This window comes from Montipora capricornis, chromosome 8, assembly GCF_036669925.1.
Source record: "Montipora capricornis isolate CH-2021 chromosome 8, ASM3666992v2, whole genome shotgun sequence".
NCBI classification, from domain to species: Eukaryota; Metazoa; Cnidaria; class Anthozoa; order Scleractinia; family Acroporidae; genus Montipora; species Montipora capricornis.
Genome location: NC_090890.1, coordinates 28,521,582 through 28,545,873, shown reverse-complemented (window position 1 = coordinate 28,545,873; position 24,292 = coordinate 28,521,582). Strand labels below are relative to the sequence as shown.

At 40.3% G+C, this 24,292-nt stretch overlaps 2 protein-coding genes and 1 long non-coding RNA gene across 6 annotated transcripts in view; 1 reads left to right on the top strand and 2 right to left on the bottom strand.

Annotated features, from left to right (window-relative positions):
• LOC138014191 (signal peptide, CUB and EGF-like domain-containing protein 2) overlaps positions 1-4,684 on the bottom strand; it is an 18,580-nt gene extending 13,896 nt beyond the window's left edge. Inside the window, exons 1-2 of the mRNA XM_068861207.1 lie at positions 4,295-4,684; positions 3,392-4,066 (exon numbers count right to left, since the gene is read on the bottom strand). Of these exons, the coding sequence (XP_068717308.1) occupies positions 3,392-4,066; positions 4,295-4,355 (736 nt within the window). The 5' untranslated portion in view covers positions 4,356-4,684. The remainder of the gene's footprint in view (positions 1-3,391; positions 4,067-4,294) is intronic.
• Positions 4,685-7,153: 2,469 nt separating this feature from the next.
• Positions 7,154-14,196, top strand: LOC138014193 (uncharacterized). Its single transcript, XR_011125263.1, has 2 exons — positions 7,154-7,725; positions 7,812-14,196. It is a non-coding gene; the product is annotated as an uncharacterized lncRNA (long non-coding RNA).
• Positions 14,197-15,685: 1,489 nt separating this feature from the next.
• Positions 15,686-24,292, bottom strand: part of LOC138014189 (uncharacterized) — an 18,459-nt gene continuing 9,852 nt past the window's right edge. For all 4 annotated transcript variants that reach the window (XM_068861206.1, XM_068861205.1, XM_068861204.1 and 1 more), the window contains 7 exons: positions 23,783-23,925; positions 23,337-23,496; positions 22,069-22,181; positions 21,333-21,479; positions 20,062-20,275; positions 19,246-19,476; positions 15,686-18,438 (listed from right to left, as the gene is read on the bottom strand). In XM_068861206.1, coding sequence (XP_068717307.1) covers positions 16,154-18,438; positions 19,246-19,476; positions 20,062-20,275; positions 21,333-21,479; positions 22,069-22,181; positions 23,337-23,496; positions 23,783-23,920 — 3,288 coding nt within the window. In that variant the 5' untranslated portion in view covers positions 23,921-23,925 and the 3' untranslated portion in view covers positions 15,686-16,153. The remainder of the gene's footprint in view (positions 18,439-19,245; positions 19,477-20,061; positions 20,276-21,332; positions 21,480-22,068; positions 22,182-23,336; positions 23,497-23,782; positions 23,926-24,292) is intronic.

Below are 24,292 nucleotides of genomic sequence, written 5' to 3'. Positions count from 1 at the left end.
TGACAGTGTTGAGGGTGAGATAAAGAAGAATTTTGAGAAAATGTTGCGATAATCCCAGTCAAAAGGGACTTTTCTCGGCTTAAAGAAGAAACTAAGGGTTTTGTATTACTTATAAAAAAAGTTTTAATTGTTTTTACGGGACTAGAACAACAAAAACATTCCACGGAATCAAATTCCAAGCTCTTTTCTCTTGTTTTTAAAAAAGATTGATTGACACTCCGGAATAATCTTAATCGCACAAGAATTTCTTTTACGAAAGAATTCGAAAGAACTCGGCAACGTGGGAGAAATGAGCCCCTTCGTGGGAAATTTTTTCTAAGAGGGCTTAATGAAGACGAATGCTTGGCATTGACGCAAAAACCAGATTTTATTGTAGAATACGGTGAGCAGGGATACTGAAGAGACTTTGCCAAGGTTTTGTTCTTTTAAAGCTGGGTCAAGGATTACCGAGAATAGCTTTTAGCTTGGAAAAAGAGGAAAAATTGTATCAAAAAAATAAATGAGTAGTTCTATAAAAATTGTGTTACCATGTTAAAAGCCGGCAGATGCTATATACATATGAATGTTTAACTAGCGAGCCACAGCTCTTATTTCGTTGTACTAACAAATGTTTTGAAATAATTTCCTGGAAAGTGTAACGAACGCTTAAAAGTGAGAACTGACGAGATGTCATATTGTTCACGTCCTTTAGTTTTGTTTTCATCTTCTGGGTCATAGCGGCTATTTTAAGTGCTTTTAATCTTACTGCAAAGATGATACAAAAACAAAGATATTAAAGATACCATAAAATGCTCTTAAAAGTCTAGACTAAATGCTATGAGTAATTCTCACGTGAAATCACTAATTTATGACATAATCGTTTTAAAAAACGTCTTTTCTAGTTCGGTTAATGACTTGAAATAAGGCTCTATTTTGAGTGTTTTTATCTCTCCTTACAGATGCTACGACTTGATCAATGTTCGTGGACAAATTTGTTGTCAAAGTTATCCATATATTAATAGAAGATTTAAAAGAGATTGGCATTGTTTTCTATGAAAACATATCAAAATCTTTCAACCGTCAACAATTTAGTTCCTGTTATGAATAAACACAGGATTAGATTTAATAGATTGTCCGATTAAGTTACTGCCACAGTTACGGGCTTCAGATTAAGCCGAGTTAATTGAATACTAAAAGCGCTTGTCATGCTATCACATGATGATACACCCTAATGTTCATTTGTAAAGTACCCGGACATTTCCACGCTGTCTATGCGAAGATGTGCTCTTTCCAGTAGGATTCATGCATATTTGTTACTGTTCAATCGAACCCATAAATAACATGATTCCTTTGAAAACAATTTTCTTTTCCGGTATAAATTTTTCAGAGCAAATAATCTGCAACACATTATTTCTCAAATGATGACAGACCAATTCAACCATTACCCTCTTCAAATCAATAAATAAGCATTAAATTAATCAACACTTCTTCTGTTGCGAAAAGAAATCTTGTACTTGTTAATAATGCTTGAATATGTATGTATCTTTTCTGCGTAATTTTCTTGTACTCCGTTCAAATATTCCCTAATTAACGAGAATTTTTCACTCGGCTCAGTGCGACAGTTTTTTGTACCTTTAACATTTTTTACGCATTTTCTTAAAAAGAACGGCCCCTCGAAAACGGACGCAACATGTAACTCCTAATAATGTTGGGATTTGTTGGCCAACAATGTTTGCGTCCTGTTGCAGCACCTTGTAAGACTCAGCCTCAAAGAAGAGCGCAACTTTGGTGACTAAGAATTTTCCTCTTTTTGTAAAGACAACATTATTATCTCAGTTTGCAGAACCTGTTTAAGGGATTAGTCCGCTTCAATTTTAACCTCCATGTTGTTTTTGTTTTTAATTACGTACTTTTGACAAGTTGGCTTTTTGGTGTTCTTTCGCATAAACATTTCACCTAGTAACGGATGCATTGAGTCCCGCAAGATCAACGCGCAGAGAAGAAAATGTGGAAGATATTCTGACGTGTCTGCATTTAAGAGTAGCAACGCCGGAGCTAAGAGAAGAAGCGGAAATTATTTAACACGGAGCAACGAAAATTACAATCGGCTCTAAAGTATAAGTCAAATGTAGAAAAGCCTACTGCGCTCTGATCTTAGCAACTACAAAATCAATAATCAGGAAATCAGGATGCAAACTTCCGTTGCTTGGGCTGACTCTTAGAACTAGTTTTTTTTTTTTTTCACGAAGTGGAATGCGTTGCTTCAGTCCTCATAACATGAACTAAAAAGAGGTCACTTTACAGCAATATGAGAACAACATGCACAAATATGATTGGGAAATAATTAGTCTTGTCAATTTGACGCTTTGGTGAGTAGCGTATGATAGAAAAGACAACATCAATTTAAAAGTGATTTTCTCAACGGGTTATGTTTGTAATGCCTACGTAGAAACACTTGCGTCTTCCGTGAAAAAAATGCGAATTTGGACCGCAAATGGCTTCAGTTAAAACGCAATAATAATCGTTTAAATTGTTGTTGTTGAATTGACAACGATCGTTATCTCCCTTATGGCAAAACACAAAGAGTTTTAGTTTTTGTTCCTGTGTATGGTTTTAATTTTTATCTCCAAAACGGGCGGTTGTCTTTGGGCAATAACGTCCGAAATTCAAGCTTCCAAAAGATTTTTCATTTCCGGAAACCAGAGAAAGACGGACGGTCCAAGCAGGTTGTAACATGCTCCAAAGAGTGATGACCTGTTGTGCTCAAAAGCGTGGGAGTTGTTTCGATGAGGAATGAATAAGAAAAAGATTGAGAAACAAAACTCTGCGTGATGTAAGGATGCTGAAACTCCTATTAGGAAGCAGTCTTTTTTTTTCTCTATTCACAATGTGGCAACCAATCCGAAACATGCTTAATTTTGACTGGCGTAGGTCAGCTGTTGGCGTAGGGGAGCTCATCATTAAGTCTTTTTCGTAGCAAATAGTACTGGTTAAATCTCGTTCTAGTGGAAAGAAGCCATTCCAGTGAACTGAACCCAGTGCACCCATTTAAGTGCATAGAACCCATTTCACTGCACAGAACCCAGGAGCTGATCCAACAAAGTGACAAACACATAAATTTAGTGTTCTATAAAAAGACAGGCTTTTCAACAAATAAACACATCTGTCCTGAAAAACAAATATGTCTTGTGAAACTTTTTTGTGGAGGGGTGCGAGCATATCAATCACTGAAAATTAACGCCCATTGAACCGACGTCAAATTAGAATTTTATCTTTCCGACTGCTACAATTAACGTTTTGTAAGTAACATGTAAACACAGACACTAGCAAGTCACGGTTAATCCGCATTTAGTAAACATCAGAAAAATATTCTTTTGGGGAAACGAATATTTCAAAGGCAATGTACCCTTACCTTTTCCCAAATCCCTTTTGAAAGTTATTCGCACCTGACAAAGCCCCGATCCGTTGTGAAAGCTGCCATAAGGAACTCGGTTAAATCCAGCGTAGACAAAAGTGTCTGTTGGAGGACCGTAAATCGAGGCTTGCCCTGAGAGGGTGAAGAGGTAGGGCTCTCGATAAAAACCCATAAACTTTCCTTTCTTAGTCGAGTTGGCGTGCTGCATTTTCCATAGCACCGTCTCATCGGATATATCGATTGTCATATTTGTTCCCTTTTCCACGGTATCGTCAACGACTGCCATCAAAGTGTTTCCATTGATTGTGTTGTTCTTGAAACCCGGTAGCTTATTGCTATAAACTCTAAATTGACGGTTGTATACTTGTACCGAAGCGCAGTTACTTGTGAATTCGTGATTCGAACCGAATCCATAACTCATCTCTGTATCCGAGATGGTGGTGGTCCAGAGATGCGGCTCGCCACCATAAATGAGCTCGATCCTAGCCTTTTTGTACGGCCCGCTAAAATTCAAACGGACAAGAGCTTGGCCATCGCACAGCCCTGGCCTAGAAGACGGAGTTGGACGGTGAATTAAGGTGACCTGTGATTTGATTGATGGGCTTGATGGTGTTGCAAGGCCTTTATCCAGATCTATTTCCACTGCAGGCATTTTGCTTGCGCTGAGTAGGGCTAAATTAAATAAATGTTCGTAAGTTAAACATATAATGAAACCTCTAGAAAGAAACGCTAACAACAGTGTGGGTATGTCAACATAAAACCTATTTGACCCACTAAGAGAAATCGGGGCCATGGGAAAATCTTTTGCACAAAACAGCTGCGCTGTCTCTGAGAAAATTTATGGAAGTACATAACAAAGGTTTTTAAAGTGTTAGAAGTGTAATCAGTTAAAATTCAAACCTTTTGTGTGAAGTAGAAGAAGAAAAGCCCGCAACGGTAATTGGAAATCACAGAAAGTCATTGTGCTCAACGGAGCTTCTCAAACTGATTGAAGGTTTGTTTGACGGCCTGAATCAACACGAAAAGTTAATTGAAAGATTAACGCAGATCGTGATTAATAAGTTGATGATTCGATTCTACTGATCCGCTCACAAAGAAAGTCGTAAAATTCCAAAGCGTAGATCCACGATGAAGGTTCTGATCGCTCCACTATCATTGACACAAGTGGATACGGTGTACGGATGGCGTCTGTTCTGTGTTCTGCTAATTGGTTGGATTGTTATGTGACGAATGCCTTTTATTCGAATCACTTATCACTCTTGACAAGAGAATTTGTATATGCGCTCATTGAAGTATAGACATTTCCTCTGCCGGGGCTGTGCAGGAAACTGGGATCGGTTGCAATTTCAACCAAGGATCAAAGATCAAATCACATGGTGAGATCAAATGTCCTCTGAAAGGAGTGATTTAAACTGAAATTTTCGTATTATCCTATAAACTGTTCTCAGTCGGAAAACATTGTGTAAGCCTAAACGGCGACGATGAAGGATTATATTAAGCTTCAAGTTATGCCAATTCCTTATTCACAATCATTCACAGTAAAACGAGATTTTTCACACGATAGCTATAATCAGTGTTAATTTTTTTAATGGAATAATGCACGTGTCAAGCGAGACGGCGACAATATTATATCGTGCTTTGAGTTGACAATTTAACATTTATACGATCAAAATACTATCCACGTTTCCTTAACCTCACGCCCTTGCATCCCGTATTACAAGTACCCACATGCTTCATGCCGGCTGGTTTTTTCTTATATATGATGCGCAGGCGATGTAGAGATGTGGTTTGAAGCTCGGTTTAATGCTGTGCACTCGCGGCAATCAATGACATGAGTATTTTAAAACAAACACTGTGAGCTCAGAAGCAAGGGAAAATTCATGAAAACGACTTTTTTCTAGTAACCCCTTTGTCGAAAAACCCCGAGGGCATTTAAACCCCATTGAATGCTTTCATTAAAGCATTATCTATCGAAGTTTGATTGGTCCGGACTTGACATTCAGTTGTTCACGCGTGCGTTTTAGTCTGGGGCATTTTTTGTTGCCCAATTTTATATTTTTACTCTATCTTGTCTCTTTTTCATTCTGTGTTCTCTTGGATGGTATGTCGGCTTCGCAAAAGCCTATCACTTTGCCAATTAGTCTACTTTTTCTTTCTTAATTAAATTTTGATTCCATTGAAGAAATTGTCCACACCAAATTATAGTTGTTGATAGGTGTTTCTTTGCTGAAAAGTACCCAGTTGCCAGGAGTTGACGGGCTCCTGTACTTACTTAAAATAGAAATGTTGCATAACAGGCTCGAAATTCTTATGTAATTTATGAGTTCCTGTGCTACTTGCTTCAGTCTGGTAAGAAGACAATATTTCTGCGTCCAGAAAGAGTTAGAAAACATAGGATTTTTTTGCAAATTTTATTCAAAATGGAATGCCATTGCAAGGGCCAATCAATGGAAACAGGATTAAAGATAATCTCTTTTAATGACGAATCTTTATGGTGTATTTACACACAAAATGAGATCAAATTTTAAAAAGAAATCCACAAAGAGGAATCTCAATTTGTCAGGCTTTTGCGTCATCTCTGTGTGAATCTATATGTTTTTTCCGCTTCGCACATTTCCTAAGAGTCCGCGAGAATGTTGCTCTCTTCAGCTACCCAAGGTCTCATCCTTTGATGTTTTCGATGAACGACAAAGGTTAAGAATTTTGACTATTAGATGAAAGATAGCATAGTAATTGATAACTAATACTTTTCAGAACCTTAGCAGGCAAAAAAGAACTATTTTTAAGACATCAAAGATGTGTTGAGTGATGCGATTGTCAGAGTGCTTCGAATTCCACATAACATTTTTAAAAGAACAATTATGTTTTGAGCAAAAGTCGCATTGCTATGTTCTTCAGTCAAATCAAAAGTATGAAGGATGTTCACTCTATAAGTCACTACACCCACGCCGAGAATTAGGGAAAGATGTAGTTTTCTACTTTCGGTAAATTAATATTTCTGCGCATACTTGCCCCAAATATTTCAGTTGTGGACATTCGAGCATACGAGTTTCTACCTACATTTTCTCGATTGCTTATTTCGAGTCACTTAATAAAGAGAACAACCTAAGAACAACCTGGGAACTCTGCCAACTTTCTACTGAGAAATCACTTCAATGATTATCCACAGGGCTCCGGGCTTTCCAGTGTCAGCGGCTGGTAACCAGGCCTTCAAAGCATTGATTCCCAGCCAAAAAAGTGAGAATTTCTTTTAATAACGCAATGTTCGATGTTGAATCTTTCAAATCCTATTCTTCTCTTGTTTTCGAAGACTTCTTTCATACAAATATTCTCGAAACATGTTTAAGCTACTTAAAATGATTATAGTTATTCGCGAGAATGTTTTCAAGTTTGCATTGGCAATATTCCTATCCAGAATGGCGAAAATCCGTCAAAGATGTCCATTGAACCATTTAATTTAAGCCCATCAGCAATTTTTTTGCACAAAATGATTGTGTGTTCTTAAAGTTGACGGGACGTCTCGTGGAGAAGGTTTCTTGCCAACATTCATTGAAGTACAATAATATTAAACCCTTTTGAATTTATCTTTCCTCCTTACATCTACAAGTATCAAGAGAGCTGCCATTAAGTACTTCGAGACTTGAGATGGGAAATCTGGGCTACGTTTAAGGCAAATAATGATAAACAATTGATTAATTCCATAAAACCTCTTGGCACTTTTGGCTGGTTTCGCCAGATTTTTTTAAGACGAAATGATAATATGGTCAAAAATCGATAAAGTATATCATAGAATTGAGTTGTGTGTTTAGTTTTCGGTATATTGAGTTTTCCAAGCTTTTCTCGGTGCTCTCCCAAACTTCCAGCGCGCATTTTATAATTAGATGTACACAGAGCTAAAAGTATGACAGAACCCATTCTCATTTCAAAATAGACCCCATTTTCGTATTCTTTTTACAAGGTTCAAGGAAATTTGAGCATCGGAGGTGAGGTCGACGCTCTGAAGTTGAATACAGACAAAGAATATCAAGCGAAGCTATGATCCTCGCAGTTATGAACGCAAGCTTTGCAATTGCGTAAAGAAGCCTGAAAAATTCAGGACTTTAACGAGGTTTGAACCAAAAGAATAATTAGAAAAATCGGCCACTTTGGAATACGATATATCGGTTAAACCAGTCGACAATGGCAAAATCAAGAACTTGTCACTTCAAAACATAACTTTGCTCCATCCTAACAACTTTATGATGATTCTGTCTAGTACACGATATCCAATGTGAGCGACGTATCCTACACTGAGTGAATGGATTTGTACCATGGATTTTGAAGTTAAAATAGTAAGTAAAGGATTCACTCTCGTATGGTCATGTTTTCGTTTAACTGCTTAACTTTGGTTATTTCACATTTTCTTTTGCCGAGCAAGGTAGTACGTAATATCCGCACCCCCTGGTTTCACGTCCTTTCTCATGGAAGCACGGTGACGGCCAAGCTTCCTAACTTGGATCACGGAGAGCAAAAATGAAAACCTCACACTGGACTCCCTACTGACAGGTGAAGGACATTGGCTCTGCACGAGAGTATTGGAAATCCTTCAACATTTGTTCCTTGATCAGAGCCTGGGTGACAGTGTGGGTAAAGACGATCTCAGCCACACAAGAGTTGGTCAAAACTCGATAGTAATGTCTGATTCGTAATTTCTGATAGGACGGTTGCGCATATTCAAAGGCGCATGCAAGAAAGCCTTGTTTTGGCGTTAAAAACTGTTTACTTTCAAATTGTTTTTAATTTTGTCGAAAAAGCTGTCATAAGCTGCTTTATTTCTAATGTGCCAAAACTAATCACCGGATTTGAATTTCAATATACTGGGCGAGATCTTGGTCGGGAGCCATTCGGTGTTGATTAGTGTTCAACATTCAATCATCATGCAGCTTATTTACCAATCAAGATTTTTGTAAAAGAAGTTATTTTTTTCACATTTATTTAGTGATATACATTCTTTTCTCAGGGTAAGTTGCATTTTAAACTGAGCACTAAAATGAAGGGCTCGGATGTTTTTAATCAAGAGTTGGCTTTATCGGCTTTCAAATAACTCCGTCCTTTGTGCCTTAGCAGGATCGTTTATGAAGGTAACACAACACCAGACAAGGTTTGCACATCCGGCATGATGCCCTGATTGGTGAACCTTTGGCAATGTTATGTCAAAAACCGGAACGCTGTCGAAAGTAACGTTGCACCAACGTCAATCTTGATTGAATTAACGCCGCTCCTGCATGATTTACCAAAGTGAAAGTTAATGGCATTAAAAAGATGCCTTAGCAGCGTGAGCTCTTTTCAGCGATCCTGTCGCGTGGGGCCAAAACTAAGGACATTATTAAAAACATGAGAGCGTAAGATCATTTTGCAGTCAAATGAGCACGAAAATTCTGATTTATCGACGGCATGAGTTAACTACCGTATGAGGAATCTTTTCGAGCTGACGTTTCGAGTGTTAGCCTTTTGCAGGAGCTTGACTCTCTCTTACAAGCCCTATGAGTCAACCTTTGAAAGAACCTTTCTATTTTTAGCATGTACATAATTGAGGGAGAGCTAAAAAGAGAGCCCGCAGATCTTTGGACCTGGTGTTAAGCGGCAGATTTGGCAAAACCAACTGATATATGAATGGTACTGGGTTTGAGTTTGGGTTGGAGAGGAGCGAAAGCCCTGGGTTCGAGCTCAACAGGTTCGCTTGATATTTTTCATTCGAAAACATGCGCAGCAGCTTGGTACACTCGTGGACACCTCGTGCTTTCGTGCTCATGTTATTTTCCGGAGTGCATGGGAAAAGAATATTCATAACGGGAAAGCTTTTGGAAGTATAGCAATCATGAGCTAAGGAAACCCAACATGATCTCAAGTATTAATTCTTGTGAGAGTAAAAAGGTCTCAATCTCTCTCTCTCTTTTTTTGGGGAGTTTAAGAAACGACGATAGCTACGACTACGGCAACGCCAAAACGCAGTAACGAAGCATAAAATAGTAGTGCTGCACGTGCAACACGGATTTTAGCAAGTAAATTGGCGTGGTCCTTTGCATAACGACGACGTGAACTCACCAAATTTGAGGTTTTGACGACAACGTAAGCATGCAATCATGAGAAAAACCTTTCATTCTCTCTTTCCACTCTGAAACCGCTAGTACCAATTTATTTTTAGGATACTTCGCCCATACTTCGCCCATATTGTAGGACAAGAACGAGACTGAGTAATTGCGAAAGACTTATGATAGAGCCATGTTATATTTCGAGGTGACGTTTTCGTCGACCGGTGCCGTCGTTGATCTTAAACTTACTTTTATCTCCACGTTGCCGTCTCGTATGTTTTCGGAGAACCGTAAATAGCCTCTTCCATCAACATTTCCATTCCTGAGAGTGGAACTTACAGGTTTTAATGTTCTGTCTAACACCAGACGACTTAACTCGTCAAGATGGGCCACCTCTGCCAGATAATTTGTTAACAACGGCTAGGTCTACTCAAACCCTAACCCCTAACCCCATTTAACCCTTTAATTTTAGTCCTGAGAACTCGAGAGAGACTTAAAGATCTTCAGACTCTGTCTAACGCCAGGCGGGGGCCGCTCCCGGGATGAATGGGTTAATTAAACGTAATAAGCTTATAAAATTTATGTGATAAACTTACTGTTCATGATTCAGTATTGTATCTCAACTCATTATAGTCACTGAATAAGTGCCAGTTTGATTGCACTAAGCAAGCAAGTTTGATCACATTAGAAAGACTCACTTCAAATAATAAAATGAAATTACTACTACTAAATCACAGTTTGAGAAAATTTGCTATCTTTGTCCATGTCTATTTTTATTCTACCTAAAATGAAGACGACTTTGATCTTAATAAACGGGTTTTCCAGTTGCTGTTTCTGCAAGAAACTGTGTTGCTTCACTGTGAAGTACTGCGAGCACTTGTTCAGTGTTTTTCAATGGAAGCTGTAACATTTAACACGTCTCTAGGTTACAGTGAGTTTGTCAATTTTGACTTACTCGATTTTTCAACATTCATGAGATCCGTCTCCCATTTCGGATCTCAATTCGCTAGGATTTTGTCGTGGTTGATTTCCGCTACTTTATGGTGCATGGATTCCTTCTTCATGGTTATTTTCGACTCAGACCGAGGGCCCTGTTTGCAAAATACCACGATGAAGACACGTAGATATATTCTGGGAATTTAAGGCACAGGTGTTGCAATAGAGTTTCTCCGATACAGTGAACATTACCAGTTGCACACTGATACTAAGCAGGACGGAATCCATGACGCCATTATGGACCTCACGCAACGTGAAGTCCACGTGATAGAGAACAGGTCGAGAAAGACAACATCAAAAAATAGTTCTACCACTGTTATGATCTTGTGAATTTTTCAATTCCTCCCGTGTGTTAAGTGTGTACGGCTTGTCTGAGAATTATGAATGGCATTCACCGCGTTGGAGCGAGAAAAATGAAAAATTAATCAGTACCGTGAGCTGTTGTAGGAAGGGCCGCAGATCGGGAGAGAAACGACTTTTGTCAACTCTGGTATGAATTCACGAAAAGAGAACATTTACTGATCACATGCACCTTAAGGCATTTGAGTGAATTCATTTGCAGGGTCGCTTTTTGCCTTAGCCAAGCGACTAAAGCGAACGGTCCGTGTGGAAATATTTTGTCAAGGCAATACGACTCCTGCTGGGTGTAAGTGCCAGCAATTAAGCAGTTTAAAGCAAATTAAGTTCTTCTCAAACTGAAGACATTTAGCTGTTAGTTGTGACAGGCACTTAAACTTATCTAAAATTCCAACAGTACGTGTGCAGTTGGCGAGCTAAAAACTTACCCCTTTTCCGGATTACACGTGACCTTCTTATCTGCATTCCTAATTTGGATCGTGCGCACATGCAAGCGAAGAATACCATACAGCGTGTGGGAAAATGCACTTTCCAGTGCTTTCTTCCTCAATAACACCCCTAAAATGTGATAACCCTTGATCCCGAATGATAAAGTATGCACGTCCACAAAAATAAAATAGAATTAGTAAAACAAAAAAATTATAGCTTGAGTACTCACAGCAAGACAATACTCGACTAAGAAGTAAACTTATTTCTTTTATAAGTCTCACGAAACTTGATCCCGAATGATAAAGTGTGCACGTCCACAAAAATTAAATAGAATTGATAAAACAAAAAAATTGTAGCTTGAGTACTCACAGCAAGACAATACTCGACTAAGAAGCAAACTTATTTCTTTTATAAGTCTCACGAAACTAGAAAGAAAAAGAGTTTCTTGTCATTTGGGCGAAAATGGTCTCTGGTCTAGTTTTTAGAAAGGATTCCTGAAAAGAGAAATAAGAACGGCAACGTCTACACTAAAAGAAAGAGGAACTTTCCCATGAAAGCTTGCTCTCATCTCGGCGCCATTAATCCTCTAAGTGAAGCGGTAGATGAACTTAGCAATGGTAATTTCAAGTTTGTGATTGTTGCATGAACTGTTGAGAAATATTAATGTGATTATTTCAAACGTTCTGCAAGAAACAAAAGTCCACTGTCGAGTTGCAATACTTGATAACGACAGAATTAACTTTCAAGGCTACTTTGTAGTGCTAAAGATTCCACGAAATCCAGTAGAGTAAGCTTAATTAGTCGTGGAAATGTGCCTCCACGAGGAAAAGTAAAATTTCCGAGCAGTACAATCCCGGCAAACCTTTGATTGCCAATTCCAGAAGTTTTCTTCGCGTTACTGAAAATTCCCTAACCACCAAATTGACAAGGTTACAAGAAAATAAGCAATTTTTGCTTTAGCTCTTTCTAATGCGCTTCCTAGTTTAGCTGCTTACGGAGCAAGGCAAATTTTTTATACAAATAAACAAATAAATAAATACAAGAGAGAACGCGTAAAAAGCCTGATAGTGGCTCCACAGTTGTACTTTTCAATTGAGAACTGACCGGATGATTCAGCTGAAAAAATTCAAAGTTTACACAATCTACAAGCTCGTAGCAATTCTATGCATCGGGCAGAATGCAGAGACATTACTTTGGTTTTCGAGACCAATTACGCTTTGAACTGGTTAAACGTGATCCGACCTTTGGGAGTCATTGAATTAGAGAAGAATAGGAAAAACCGGCGACTATATTTAACAATTATTCGCCGAAGGCGAAGTGATTATCGGTGAATATTCACCGAGACGAAGTCGAGGTGAATATTCACCGATAATCACTGAGCCTGAGGCGAATAATTGTTTCAGTATAAATACACAGGTGATTATTTCAGAAAAGAGAAAAAAAAACATTTCAACGCGAAATCGTCTTCACTTACAGTGGCAAAACGACTACTGGCAGCCATTTTGTCCGTCGAGGTGATTATCAGCTGATAATCCGAGATAGCGAGCCAATGAGAGCGCGCGATTTTGTATAATCACCTGTGTATTTATACTAATAACATATATTAAGGGGTCAATATTAAGCTCCTTGATTTCCCAAAAGAGCTAATTTTAATTTTCACGCACGGCTTTTTTGAGAGCAATGATACAATTTTCTGCCTATTTTGGATGACTTAGGACAATATTACAATGACTGTCTTATTTTTCCTTGAAAATGTAGAAAATTCGGGCATTTTTAGTGCGACTGCTCAAGCGCTTCTACGAAAAACTTTTCAAGAGAACGAAGACTGAGGAAAACAATATGCACGATAAATCTTTGGGAATAAAAAGCCTAACCGCAGAAATGTTCCTTCTTTGCAACACACCAGTTAAAATAATTCACTCGGAGGGGATCGGAGCACATGCTTTCGACGGTCGCCATCTTGAGCATTGCTCAAGAAGATTAAACCACAAATATTCATTTTAGTTCTAATTTCTCATAAGTAGTCATCTGTCTTCCCAGACAGTCGGCCGCCCGAGTACAGATGGGATATTCCTTTTTCGATAGGCAGAGTTCCAGAAAATCCGCTGCCAATTCTGTGAGATCCTTCGTAAACTTCATTGAAGCCCTTGAGGAAAGCTCAAGCTCATGCATTGACAAGGTTGGCGAGCTCTGACTTTGATTGTGTTTCTTTGGATCTTTCCTCTTGACCTTATCAGTAGTCACATTGAGAATTTCCAAGCGTCCATCACCCTAGTCCTAATCAACGTCAGAAAAGTGTCTATTTTTAAACCAATTTTTGCAGGAAAATAAGCGACAGCCTTGTTGGTGTTCCAAAACAAAGAAATGGCGGCCATGATGGTGTACCAAACTAATCCTGCGGGAATTGACCTCTGTTTTGATGCAAATACTTTCTTCGTAGATAGAAACAACAAACTTCGCCATGTTCTCGGAATGAGCGCTTATTCGCAAATAATTATGGGTCATTCACAACTTCTCTCATGTGTTTTGAGAACTGTTTCAGCGTGTATCATCGACTTACGCCATATTTACAATTTTGCAAATTTCATCCAATTTATAAATATTGACACACCATATGTGCAGTACAGAATGCGCAGTGGAATACTGAGGAATCACCATAATTTGTTTAAGACTCCAGAGGACGTTGAATGGAAGTAAAAGAACGTTGCGGGGGTTCATGTTTTGACTTTATAATAAGCAGAAAACCACGTCCTGTCCTCGTAAAGATCCCGCTTTCCGTCCTCCCATACCTTCCTTCCTTTTCTCGGGCTTCCGCCCTCCTTTTTCCTCATCTCACTTTGCACGGCTTTGTCTTGCTAAATATCTTACCACAACTATATACCTTCCGCGAAAATGTAGAGAGAAGTGCAATACGTAATAACACGTAGAACATAATTAATAGAGCGTTTTCACGTGACGTCACAGCTGCCACGTTGGTGTTCCAAAACAAAGAAATGGCGGCCATGATGGTGTACCAAACTAATCCTCCGGGAATTGAACTCTATTTTTATGCAAATACTTTCTTTTGTTTCAGTAATCCAATATGGCTACTGGTCACGTGAGTGAAAACGCTCTATAGGAGGTTAATCAAGGACAACGACGACCGCTACGAAAACGCCACAAAACTGCAGGTCAAATGAACAAAAACGGAAGGTTCTCCACACCCTGCACGTGCTTTTTACACCTTAGAGCATTCTTAAGCCGTTGTCGTCTTGACAACTACGTGAAATGACCATATTATGTGAAAGACGCGAACACCTGGCTGTAAATTTTCAGTTTTCTTTCCAAACAACCATATAGTTCATTCCGATTTTACTCCAGTGGAGTGTTGATACATATTTTCCATGGTGGAAGACTTGGCGGAGTAGTCGTGAAATGAAGTAGTAATTTTCATGGCTGTCATCGACGATTGCTATGGAAAAGCTCACGAAAAAAAAAGAGAAATCAACCGATGTAAACTGTACTTTTATTAATTCTGGAAAAGGCTTGTTACGGAAAACAGTGAACAACTGTAATAGATACATAAGAATACTCTGTCAATCGAAGCGCATTAGAATTACACATTATAAAATATCTTCGCATGCCGAATGAATCGTTGACTTTATAATTCTGGGATATCCACTGCGAAGAGGGCGACTCGATTTTTTATTGGCAATTAGAATTAACGGTAATCTCGAAAAGTTGCTCATTTCTAAAGCGCTTTGAAAACGGCAACATGACGGAGAACGATGCTGAAAAATTTTAATTAAATTATTTAACTAATCAAGAAATAGCATGTTGACTTCAAGGATAATAAGAAAAATGAACCAATGGATTGATTCAGGCGGATCAGGTTTCTCTCGCGCTTACAGCAATATTTCTTCTTGTTTAAAGTCAAGGATTGGACAGGGTTTTTGCTGCCTGGACTTGAGGCCCGTTTCTCGAAAGTCCCGAAAACTTTTCGGGCCCGAAAAGTCATTTATGAAACTGCCAACCACTTGTTTTGGAAAGCCGATCTTTTAACACGTTTTTAAAGTAATTTAAGGCCTGGCCAAACGCTCGCAACATTTCAGCGCAACATCTTGCAACATTATTGGGCACAACATGTTGCGTACGTTTGGCCACCCTGTTGCGATATGTTGCGTGCGTTTGGCCAGTCCATTCAACACATGCCGCAACATCATGCAACAATGTTGCGTTGACGTTGAAATGTTGCGAGCGTTTGGCCAGGGCTATATATAACGAAAAGAAAAAGGACTGTGAACTTTGACGACTTAAATCCTCTCCGTTCTTGAAATACAAACGGAATTGTGACACTCGAAAACGGACCGTAAAGTTTCGGGACTTTCGGGAAACGGGCCCCAGGTGAACGAATGTACCATTTTTTTAAAAACATTAAATTCTATTCCAAACCCAGACTTGCTGAAATAATACGTCTTCCAGTTTACTGCCTTTGCTTTCTTTTAAGAAGGAAGAAAACTACGTTTAAGGGAGCTTCTTAGGACATCTAATAGCCTTAATTTTAATTTTTCGTTAAATATGGACTCTGCATCTAGGACGTGTTTACGTCAGACGCACGCGCAATAGAACAATTTGGACGAGCCATTCTTTTTATAATTATTACTTAGAATAATTACGTGGATTAGCGAATCATTTAGCACAGACTTTTTCTTCAAAAGATCCAGCCTATCTCCAAGATGACTCAAAGAAAAAGGCCCAAAAGGCTTATATAATGATGAAAAACTTGTCAGTTTTTAGAATTCTGTTAAGACGAAACGAGAAAATCTAAAATACTATTATCGTGTACCAAAACTACTTTTCCTGTACACTTTTACATCACATCTAAATCAACAAAAAGTATCTAAAATGTCTTATGAAACAGCAAAAATCAATTCCTGGCGTTCTGACAATGCCTGGCAACCACAGCAACCATAGCAACGACAGCAACGCCCACGACCATTGCCGAAGCTATTACGACGATCACGACCGAAGACACGACAACAGCGTTGTCGGAAGTGTCCAGTTGGACGACTTTCTCGCACTTAGTATTATTACCAGCGGTCGTCACTGCCGTGATGTTATGGGCTGCCAGCGTCTTATTGGTCGGTTTTTCGTTTTCGTCTTCGTCCTCGTCTACGTAGTCGGTGATTTCCCCGATGCCTGGCTCGCTAGACATATGAACAATACCGATTTCCGATTTGCTGTCGGCACTTTCAGAAGAGCTCTTATCCTTGGATTTTTTATCGTGATTCTTGGTTTTCTTGGATTTGGGAACGTGAAGAGTGATTGTGTTTCCTTCAACATGGGAAGAGATCGAGTCTGACTCTTCGGTCTCAGTTCCGACAACAAGATAGCGGCGTCCATCAATGGTAATATTACCAATGAACTTATGAATCTTGTTTTTCTTCGGTCCTTTGGATGGTTTCTCCTTTGCAACAATGTGCTCTCTTCCTTTGCCCTTGATATCGTGCGGCTTAGGTAAAATTTTCCCATCGCCTAATTTACCGAACACCGAAATGCCTTTTGGTAGACCAGTCAGGCCCACGCCCATTCCAGAGCCCACGTCATTACTGGTCAGTACTTTGCTAGTTGCTATTGGCCCTTGTTTGTGTGATGCCGAGTCCTGGTTGTGCCTATTGTGAGCTTCGTCGATGACGTCGAAAATCTTCGGGATCTCCCGCCCACCGCTGCCACCAACCGCGTAGGCATTCGGCACTGCCGATTCATCGATAATGTCGAGAATTTCCGGCAGCGTTTCGTGCGTGTGTGACCCGAAAAGGACGGACTTGGGAGTGACCTTAACCGATGGTTTCTCTGTAGGCAGCAAAGAGACCTCTTCCACGTGACTGGATGAAAGTTGCTTGGTGAATCCCTGATCCCGAATAACGTTTTCCACGTCATTTGGCACCAGTGATTCCTGAGATGGCCATGCGTGCAATGTGGGCATCTTATTGGTTGGTCGCAAGTTGATAGGGTTAACATATTTCACAGGCTTGGGCACAACGTGTTCCACCTCTTTAACAGTGTCAGGAACAAGCTTAGCACCGGCTGCGGATGGCGCAGTCGTAGGAACAAAACCAACGATTTGATGCTGAAAGAAACCTTTTAGATACCCCGTCGGGTAAAAAGGTTTGGGCCTCTGCGCGGAATAATCCAGCTTCTGTGAATTTCCAGACGAAATTGCTGGTGGTATGGAAGGAGGAGGAGGAGGAACTGTGTCAACAGTAGCCAGAGTGGGAGTTGTTGCCGTAGTAACCGGAGCTGCCGTGGTTACTGTGGTAACTGGGGGTGCTGTGGCTGCAGTAGTAGTCGGTGTAGTAGCGGGGGAAGCCGTTGTTGCTATGGTTGCAATATGTTGCTTGTCAGCGGGTTTATCACTAATATGATCTCGAAAATTGATGATAATATCTTCGACATTTGAGGACAAGCCGAATGGGTTTTGATGGGCGTTACTCTCTGGTAAAAGCCCTTGATATTTCATAAACTGGTCGAGTTGGTTTTGGCTTGGAAGACCAGATGCCGATTTTGGCGAATCGTAATAAGAGTTGGGATAAACATAGTCATTTATTGTCTGGTCAATATCGGGTTTATCTCTCCACGGTGACCAGACTCCTCCGTGCTGATCAGGACGCGCATTTTCGTCCGCTTGAGGGTAAAGAACAGGCGCGGATTTGCGGTAATAAAATTTCAGCCTCTCCACCATGACTTTCAAAGTGTTGGGCATGAAATCGGCCAGGTTATGATACTCGCATGGATCCCATTTGATGTTGAACAAGCAAGGCTTTTTCTCTGGGTTACAAATGGGTGCTTTGGTGTACAGCAGTGGGTGCGGATGCTTCACAGTGCAATCCACTGTAACATCCTTCAACAGACTTGGCTTAGGAACCTGGTCTAATTCATGCAGGCTTTCTGGCCTGGGATACCAATCGCCATAGAAACTACGATTTTGATGCACGATCATTTTGTAGTCTCCAATTCTGAGAGCTGCCTTTTTCTCTTTCAGGGAATCCAAACCGTGTAAGATCTCATACCGCGGAGACTGGGCGTCATTGGAAATCGTATCCCAGATGTTGAAACCGTCAATGGGTCCCAGGCTTTTCACATCACCTCCAGCCAGCGAATAGAAAGTTGGGAACCAGTCAGACGCGTGCAGTAACGCGGTTGAAACTCGACCTGGGGGTGAATAATTCAAAAATTGTAAATACGCCACCCCTAAATAGTTTAAAATCTGCATTTGCGAGGGTATGCTCTTCAGCTGCCTTAAAAAAATTAAAACTGTAAAACGCTTTGTTTCTAATGGAATTGCAGTTGACTGTCATGCTAGTCCACAGACACACTACTTTACTAATTTGGATGTAGACAATTGAAAAAGAACAGAATGTGTGTGCTTATTAAGAACCCCAACTGGCGGTACTCTACCGGTTGGCTGCATAAAACGAGGTTCAAAATTGAATTCGGGATCAATGAAGACAACCTAGGCAGAGGTCAGAGGGTGTGCAAAGGAAAATCGGGCTCCATTACGACCAAGACGCCTCCGCATCGCCTTCTCTCAGAGCGGTAGTATTTCCTCGAATGGTAGGTTCATCGCCTACTATGGACAGAAGCGGTTAATTCCAATCGACCGGCCCAAACGTTCGTATCGACATCTATTAAAAACTAACCAACACTTAGATCACCACTGTCCCGCTTGATGAAGTGATTGTTAAAAAAATTATCGTATTTATAGTGCCATGCTTAAGGCAACTATTCGAAATAATCGCCCTCCGTGTCTGACCACGTGCCTTGAAAACGACCGTCCCTTTTGGGTAGGAGAAAGTAACAATCGTTGCCCACTCACCCCCTCCCTCCTCCTCACCTCGACGATGATCTTCATTGATTATGAGCGTCAAGTGTATTAACATTAGGCGCTACCCTACTCTGGGTTACGCACCTCGGCAACGCGGTAGGAAATCACTGAAACGAAACAGAAGCTCGTCTTACCTCTCTTCTTGAGAAGCGGACTGTGCACGAATCCAACCCCACGAACTCCACCCTCCCACAAAGTATTTTTAGCACCTCGCAGGGGATAATTTGAGCCCGCACTTGCGTCCAATCCACCAGCGGCGCCGCCGTTATCGGTGGTGAATATGATGATCGAATTATCGTAAAGTCCTTTCCTCTTTAACGTTGTTACTATCTGGCGAACTGATTCATCCAGGGCCGACACCATACCTGAAAGCAAGAAATTACTAAATCAGGAACCCATGACTAGGAGCGAACAAAAGCACTGTATTCCTGTCGCGGCATTTTCACAGACCGATTTATTTTTAGATTAAAATTTCCCGCGAATGAGATTCGCGCAGGAGCCCGATGATTAATCACAAGAAACTAACTTGACGTCATGGCGTCACCGAACCGGAACTGCCTTTGTTTTCGCGGAAACCGTAGTCTAAAAATAGATCGATCAGTAAAAATGCCGAGTTGAGAGTTCGCTCCTTGTCTAAGGCTACTGATTAAATCAATTTCCATTTTTTGCAGTGAAAACAAAGGGAAAGTATTTGTTTTGGCTTATCAAATCAGACCTAAGCAATCGAATGAACCAATCACAAAGCAAAGAAAATGAATTTTATTGTATAAAATTTATTTTGAATTTGCACCAACCACAACCGTAAGTTCTGCGCAGGATATCCTGCTCTTGGCACTTGCAATATAACTTCAGGAAGAACCAATCAGAAAACATCGTCGCCTTGAGTCGTGTTTCTATGGGTTAATTATATTCCTTGAATTAATTTGTTCTAAAATTTCGCTAGATCACACCTGCGAAAGTTCTTCTCTTTTCGTCCCCGATGTAACTGAGCCTATCGAGATATTTTTGAGGGGCCTGGAGTGGTTGATTCTCATTCCCAACATGCACCGCTTGCTGTGCAAAGTACAAGAACAAGGGTTTGGAGCTGTCGTGTTGGTTGATGACCTTGTCGGCTTCACGAGTAAACAACTCTGTGCCGTATGTACCAGTTTCATTGTAAACCACCTGATGATAGTAATATAAACGAAAAACAAATCAAAAGCTAGGCTCGTATGACAATGCGGTCGCGTTAATTTCCTACAGTAAAGTATATTTCGGCTGGCCAAACCATCCTTCTTCAGGTATAAATGAGAGTTGACGCTGGATTGCTTCAGAGAGGCCATTTTGGCGGTCGGACGCCAGGCGGCACTTGTCCCGCGAGAACACCGCTGACAATTCGCTGGAAGTATTTCGCTCTTAGCAACAGGCTTGCAGTTGTGAAGGACCCCCTTAAGGCTATTTAGCCAAATTAGATTTTTCCTGGAAGGCATTGCTTATCATGGCAACTGTAAAATTCAAAATCCGATTGAGCTCTTTTCGTTTTTAGTCTGTGCCAAGCAATTACATGCATTTTGTACTTTCAGTTAGGTTTTTATAGATTGTGCTAGCAAAATTTGAGGAAACTGGCATAATTTTCGCCGATTTTTAAAAAGTAGCACTGCTAGCATAATCGGTATATATTGATAAGCCTGAGACCATTTTTGTTCAATGTTTTAACGGCATTCGCGGTTTGGTAACGAAGAGAGAGAGCCTCCCTGGGAGGCTAGCAGTCTGGCATGAGATGACGGGACCGGAAGTTGCTAGATGGTGTTGGTCACAGTACCTCTCATTTGCAAGTTTGCCAAGTGGCGTGAGCCACGCCGCCTGATAACTTGCAGCTAGAGACCATGCCAGAACTAGCAACCATAACCAGACACCGTTGCCTTAAGAAAGAAAGCAAAATACAATAGAAGAGGAGCTTGTGACACCAGAACAGTTTGGCCACACGATCGTGATTTGTTTTTTAGACTTGTTTCGCTCATTTTGCAAAAGGAATAATTTTAAGAACAAGTGACATAATTTGGAAAAACGAGCATAATTTGGGAAAAAAATGGGCACTGCTGGTAGCATAATATGCTACTTTTACTAGCACAATCTATAAAAGCCTACTTTCAGTTTGACGGGACAGAAGCAACCTTAAAACATAGTGGTCTTGTAACTGTTAATTATTAACTAAGATATATGGTTAGCAGATTATACTCACAGCTAAATCTTGTCTCAAGTCCAGCCCATAACTTCCGTCATAGGTCACGTGATTATAGTAATCCTGACCGGAAGTCCAAAACCCGTAAAACGAATCAAAACCTCGGTAGGTAGGGGTGAATTCTTTGGCGAAAAATCCCAGCTGCCACTGTAAGAAGAGAGCATCAACGAAAAACATGGTTAGATTTCAATTTTGAGTTCTTTTATCCTAAAAACATAATAAAGAATGAGAATTCGGTCCCAAGTATTCTGGAATTACAGCCGTTACATGTAGTCTTTAGAGGTTTTCGACCGGGTACCGTGGTCGAACCAAAGTCAATACTTAAGCTAATCACAACAGACACAGACATCAAATGAACCAACCGCATTGCAAGCATAATGCATAAAGCGGGTCCCAACCACGGAAAAACACGTGCGAGAGAACACCAATCATTCGATAACAATGCCCACCTTAAAGCGCACGTATTATCTTCTCCAGGGCCCTCGGTCATTCGGGTAAGTACCCAGGCTTTTACTTATACTGGGTCGAGAATGGCCGCGGGAACGAAATCAATGAATGAAACTGGGCATGCGCAGTGAAAAGACCATGTACAGTCCAACATTGCTGGTCCAAGGGGAGACAACTTGCGCTAAAGTTTACATCCTAACATTCTTTGTCACTTCATATGTAACTCGCAGGATTGCATATCAATGAACATAACCCTCGCTCTCTTTGTTTTTAATAAAGAAAGCCCTACCTTCCCGACAGCATGAGTTGAATAACCTAATTGCCGTAGGTATTCTGGCAGTAACTTTTCTGCGAGTGGGACGCCAAACGGTTGTTTATTATGGATAGTGTCGTGTTGAAGCCCTGAAAGAAACCAGTGTCGTCAGGTTATGGCCCCTGTCCAGCGTGACAGAAGTGAGCAGAAGGAAAGAAGTATTTTCATCGTTTGTGGCAATCTTTGCCGAGCAAGCGCACTGATGCGTTATCGCCTGTACGCATGCGTGAATGAGTTTTCAGTGCATGTATGGCAACGCTTGCAAAAATTTGCTTGCAGTTTGCAAACATGATTTGGACGAAAGAATCGAGGAATAAGTGCGTTCTTTAACTTTGAGTTTCATTTGTTACAAACCCAAGGACAAAGTACTGTTTCGAAAATCTATAATTCAACTGTTAAATTGATAAGGTTTTTGCCCAATCAAACGCAATCCTTTTTCAACACTCGTATCCTTGTTCTTTGAAGAAGGCAGGGGAAATCAGATACGACCCTAATTAGATGCACGCTCTTCTCGCCAACTTCAACATGACTCTTGTCTCAGGATACAGACAAAAAAGCTAAAAATAACGCTAACCTTTTAATACCCTTACCTTGTTGTTGAAAATAGGTAGCAAATGCTTAGACTTGTCAAAATTGGGCGTGCATCTAATTAGGCCTCACTTAAAGTGAGGCTCTTGGCTTCTTTTGGACTCAGTTAACTGAAATTTCAAAAGTCTTCTTGATAAATTTGCTGGTTAAGGACGGTGCCTACTAAATCAGAGGTATTTTCGCGCGGTTTACTGAATATGCCGGAAAAGCAAATCTTAACGAGTGTTATTGAAATCCAAAAAGAAAATTGGGGGTAACCACGCATTTTTCGAAGATAATTAATCAACAATATTTGTAAAAAGCTTTAAAATATAAAGCAATGTACGGCGTCCTTTTCCAAATTGAAGCTTAATTATCTCTGAAAAATGCGTGGTTACCCCCAATTTTCTTTTTGGATACCAAGAGCACTTGCTAAGTTCTGCTTTCTCCGCATAGTTTTAAATCACGCAAAAATATCCCTATATTAATAAGCACCACCTTTAGGGGATCCGAGTATATCGAGATGCGCACAACTTATGCGCAATAACAATAGTAGGCACCGTCCTTAAATTGTACAATTTTGTACCGTGCGCTCGTGGCCATTTTTCCCCACTTCCAAAAATTATAGTTCAATTCTGCTGTCTGCTTCGTATAAAGAATACGTAACTAAACGTTACCTAAGTTCAGGGCATATTTTCCAGTCATGAAGGCCGCTCTTGAGGGCGAATCCATTGGTGATACATAATAATTATTTAGAATGACTCCTGTATTCGCCAAACCATCCAATGTGGGCGTGGGGATCTGAGGCGAACCGTGAAAACTAACGTCATCCCAACCCTGAAGGTTAAAAAGTATGACATTTTAATGAGCGCAAATTGTATTGGGTATATAGAGGATATTGCAAGGTGGCGAGAAGATATGAATTTTATGTTTGAGTGGCAAGAATAAGATCTCCTTCGTGAGATATTATTCTTGCCACTACAGGTTGATTACAAATGGCTAAGCACCACGAGAAAAAGAATGAAAAACACTCCACATCCAGCAGAGATTTCTGGTCCAAGGTCTTTGTGCGACAACAGAAAATGAATGAAAATACTGAAGAAGATGACGAAAGGATACTCACCAAGTCGTCAGCCACGATCATAATAATGTGGGGTTTTTTTGCATATTGGGTGTACTGTGCTCTTCCCCAGGAAATCGAACAAAGCAGAACACATATTCTCAGGACTAGTAATCTTGGATGGCCTCGAAAAGGAGCCATGTATTCTAAAAGAGAGAAAAAAGATAGAAATTAGATTTCTCTGACAAGGAAGCTGCTTCGTTACGTTATCATTCTTTTTAAAAGCGAGAGCCGCAAATTTCAACGCGTTCTCTAACGATGCATAAATTGGCGATGGTAGTCTCGTCTTTTCCTCTCACTAAAATCAGCTATCACGATAACAAGTGCATGGCCAAGCAGTTTGATGATAGTCAACGACAACATCGCGTTTCTCGCACCAGCCTCTGCCTCTTAAAAGTGTCATTCACTGTCAGCGACCAGTGAATGACACTTGATAATAGTTGACAATGGCTTTCAAAATTACATTTTTCAAACCTTTCAGAGGTATACACTGTACTTTTCAGTTTCTTAAAA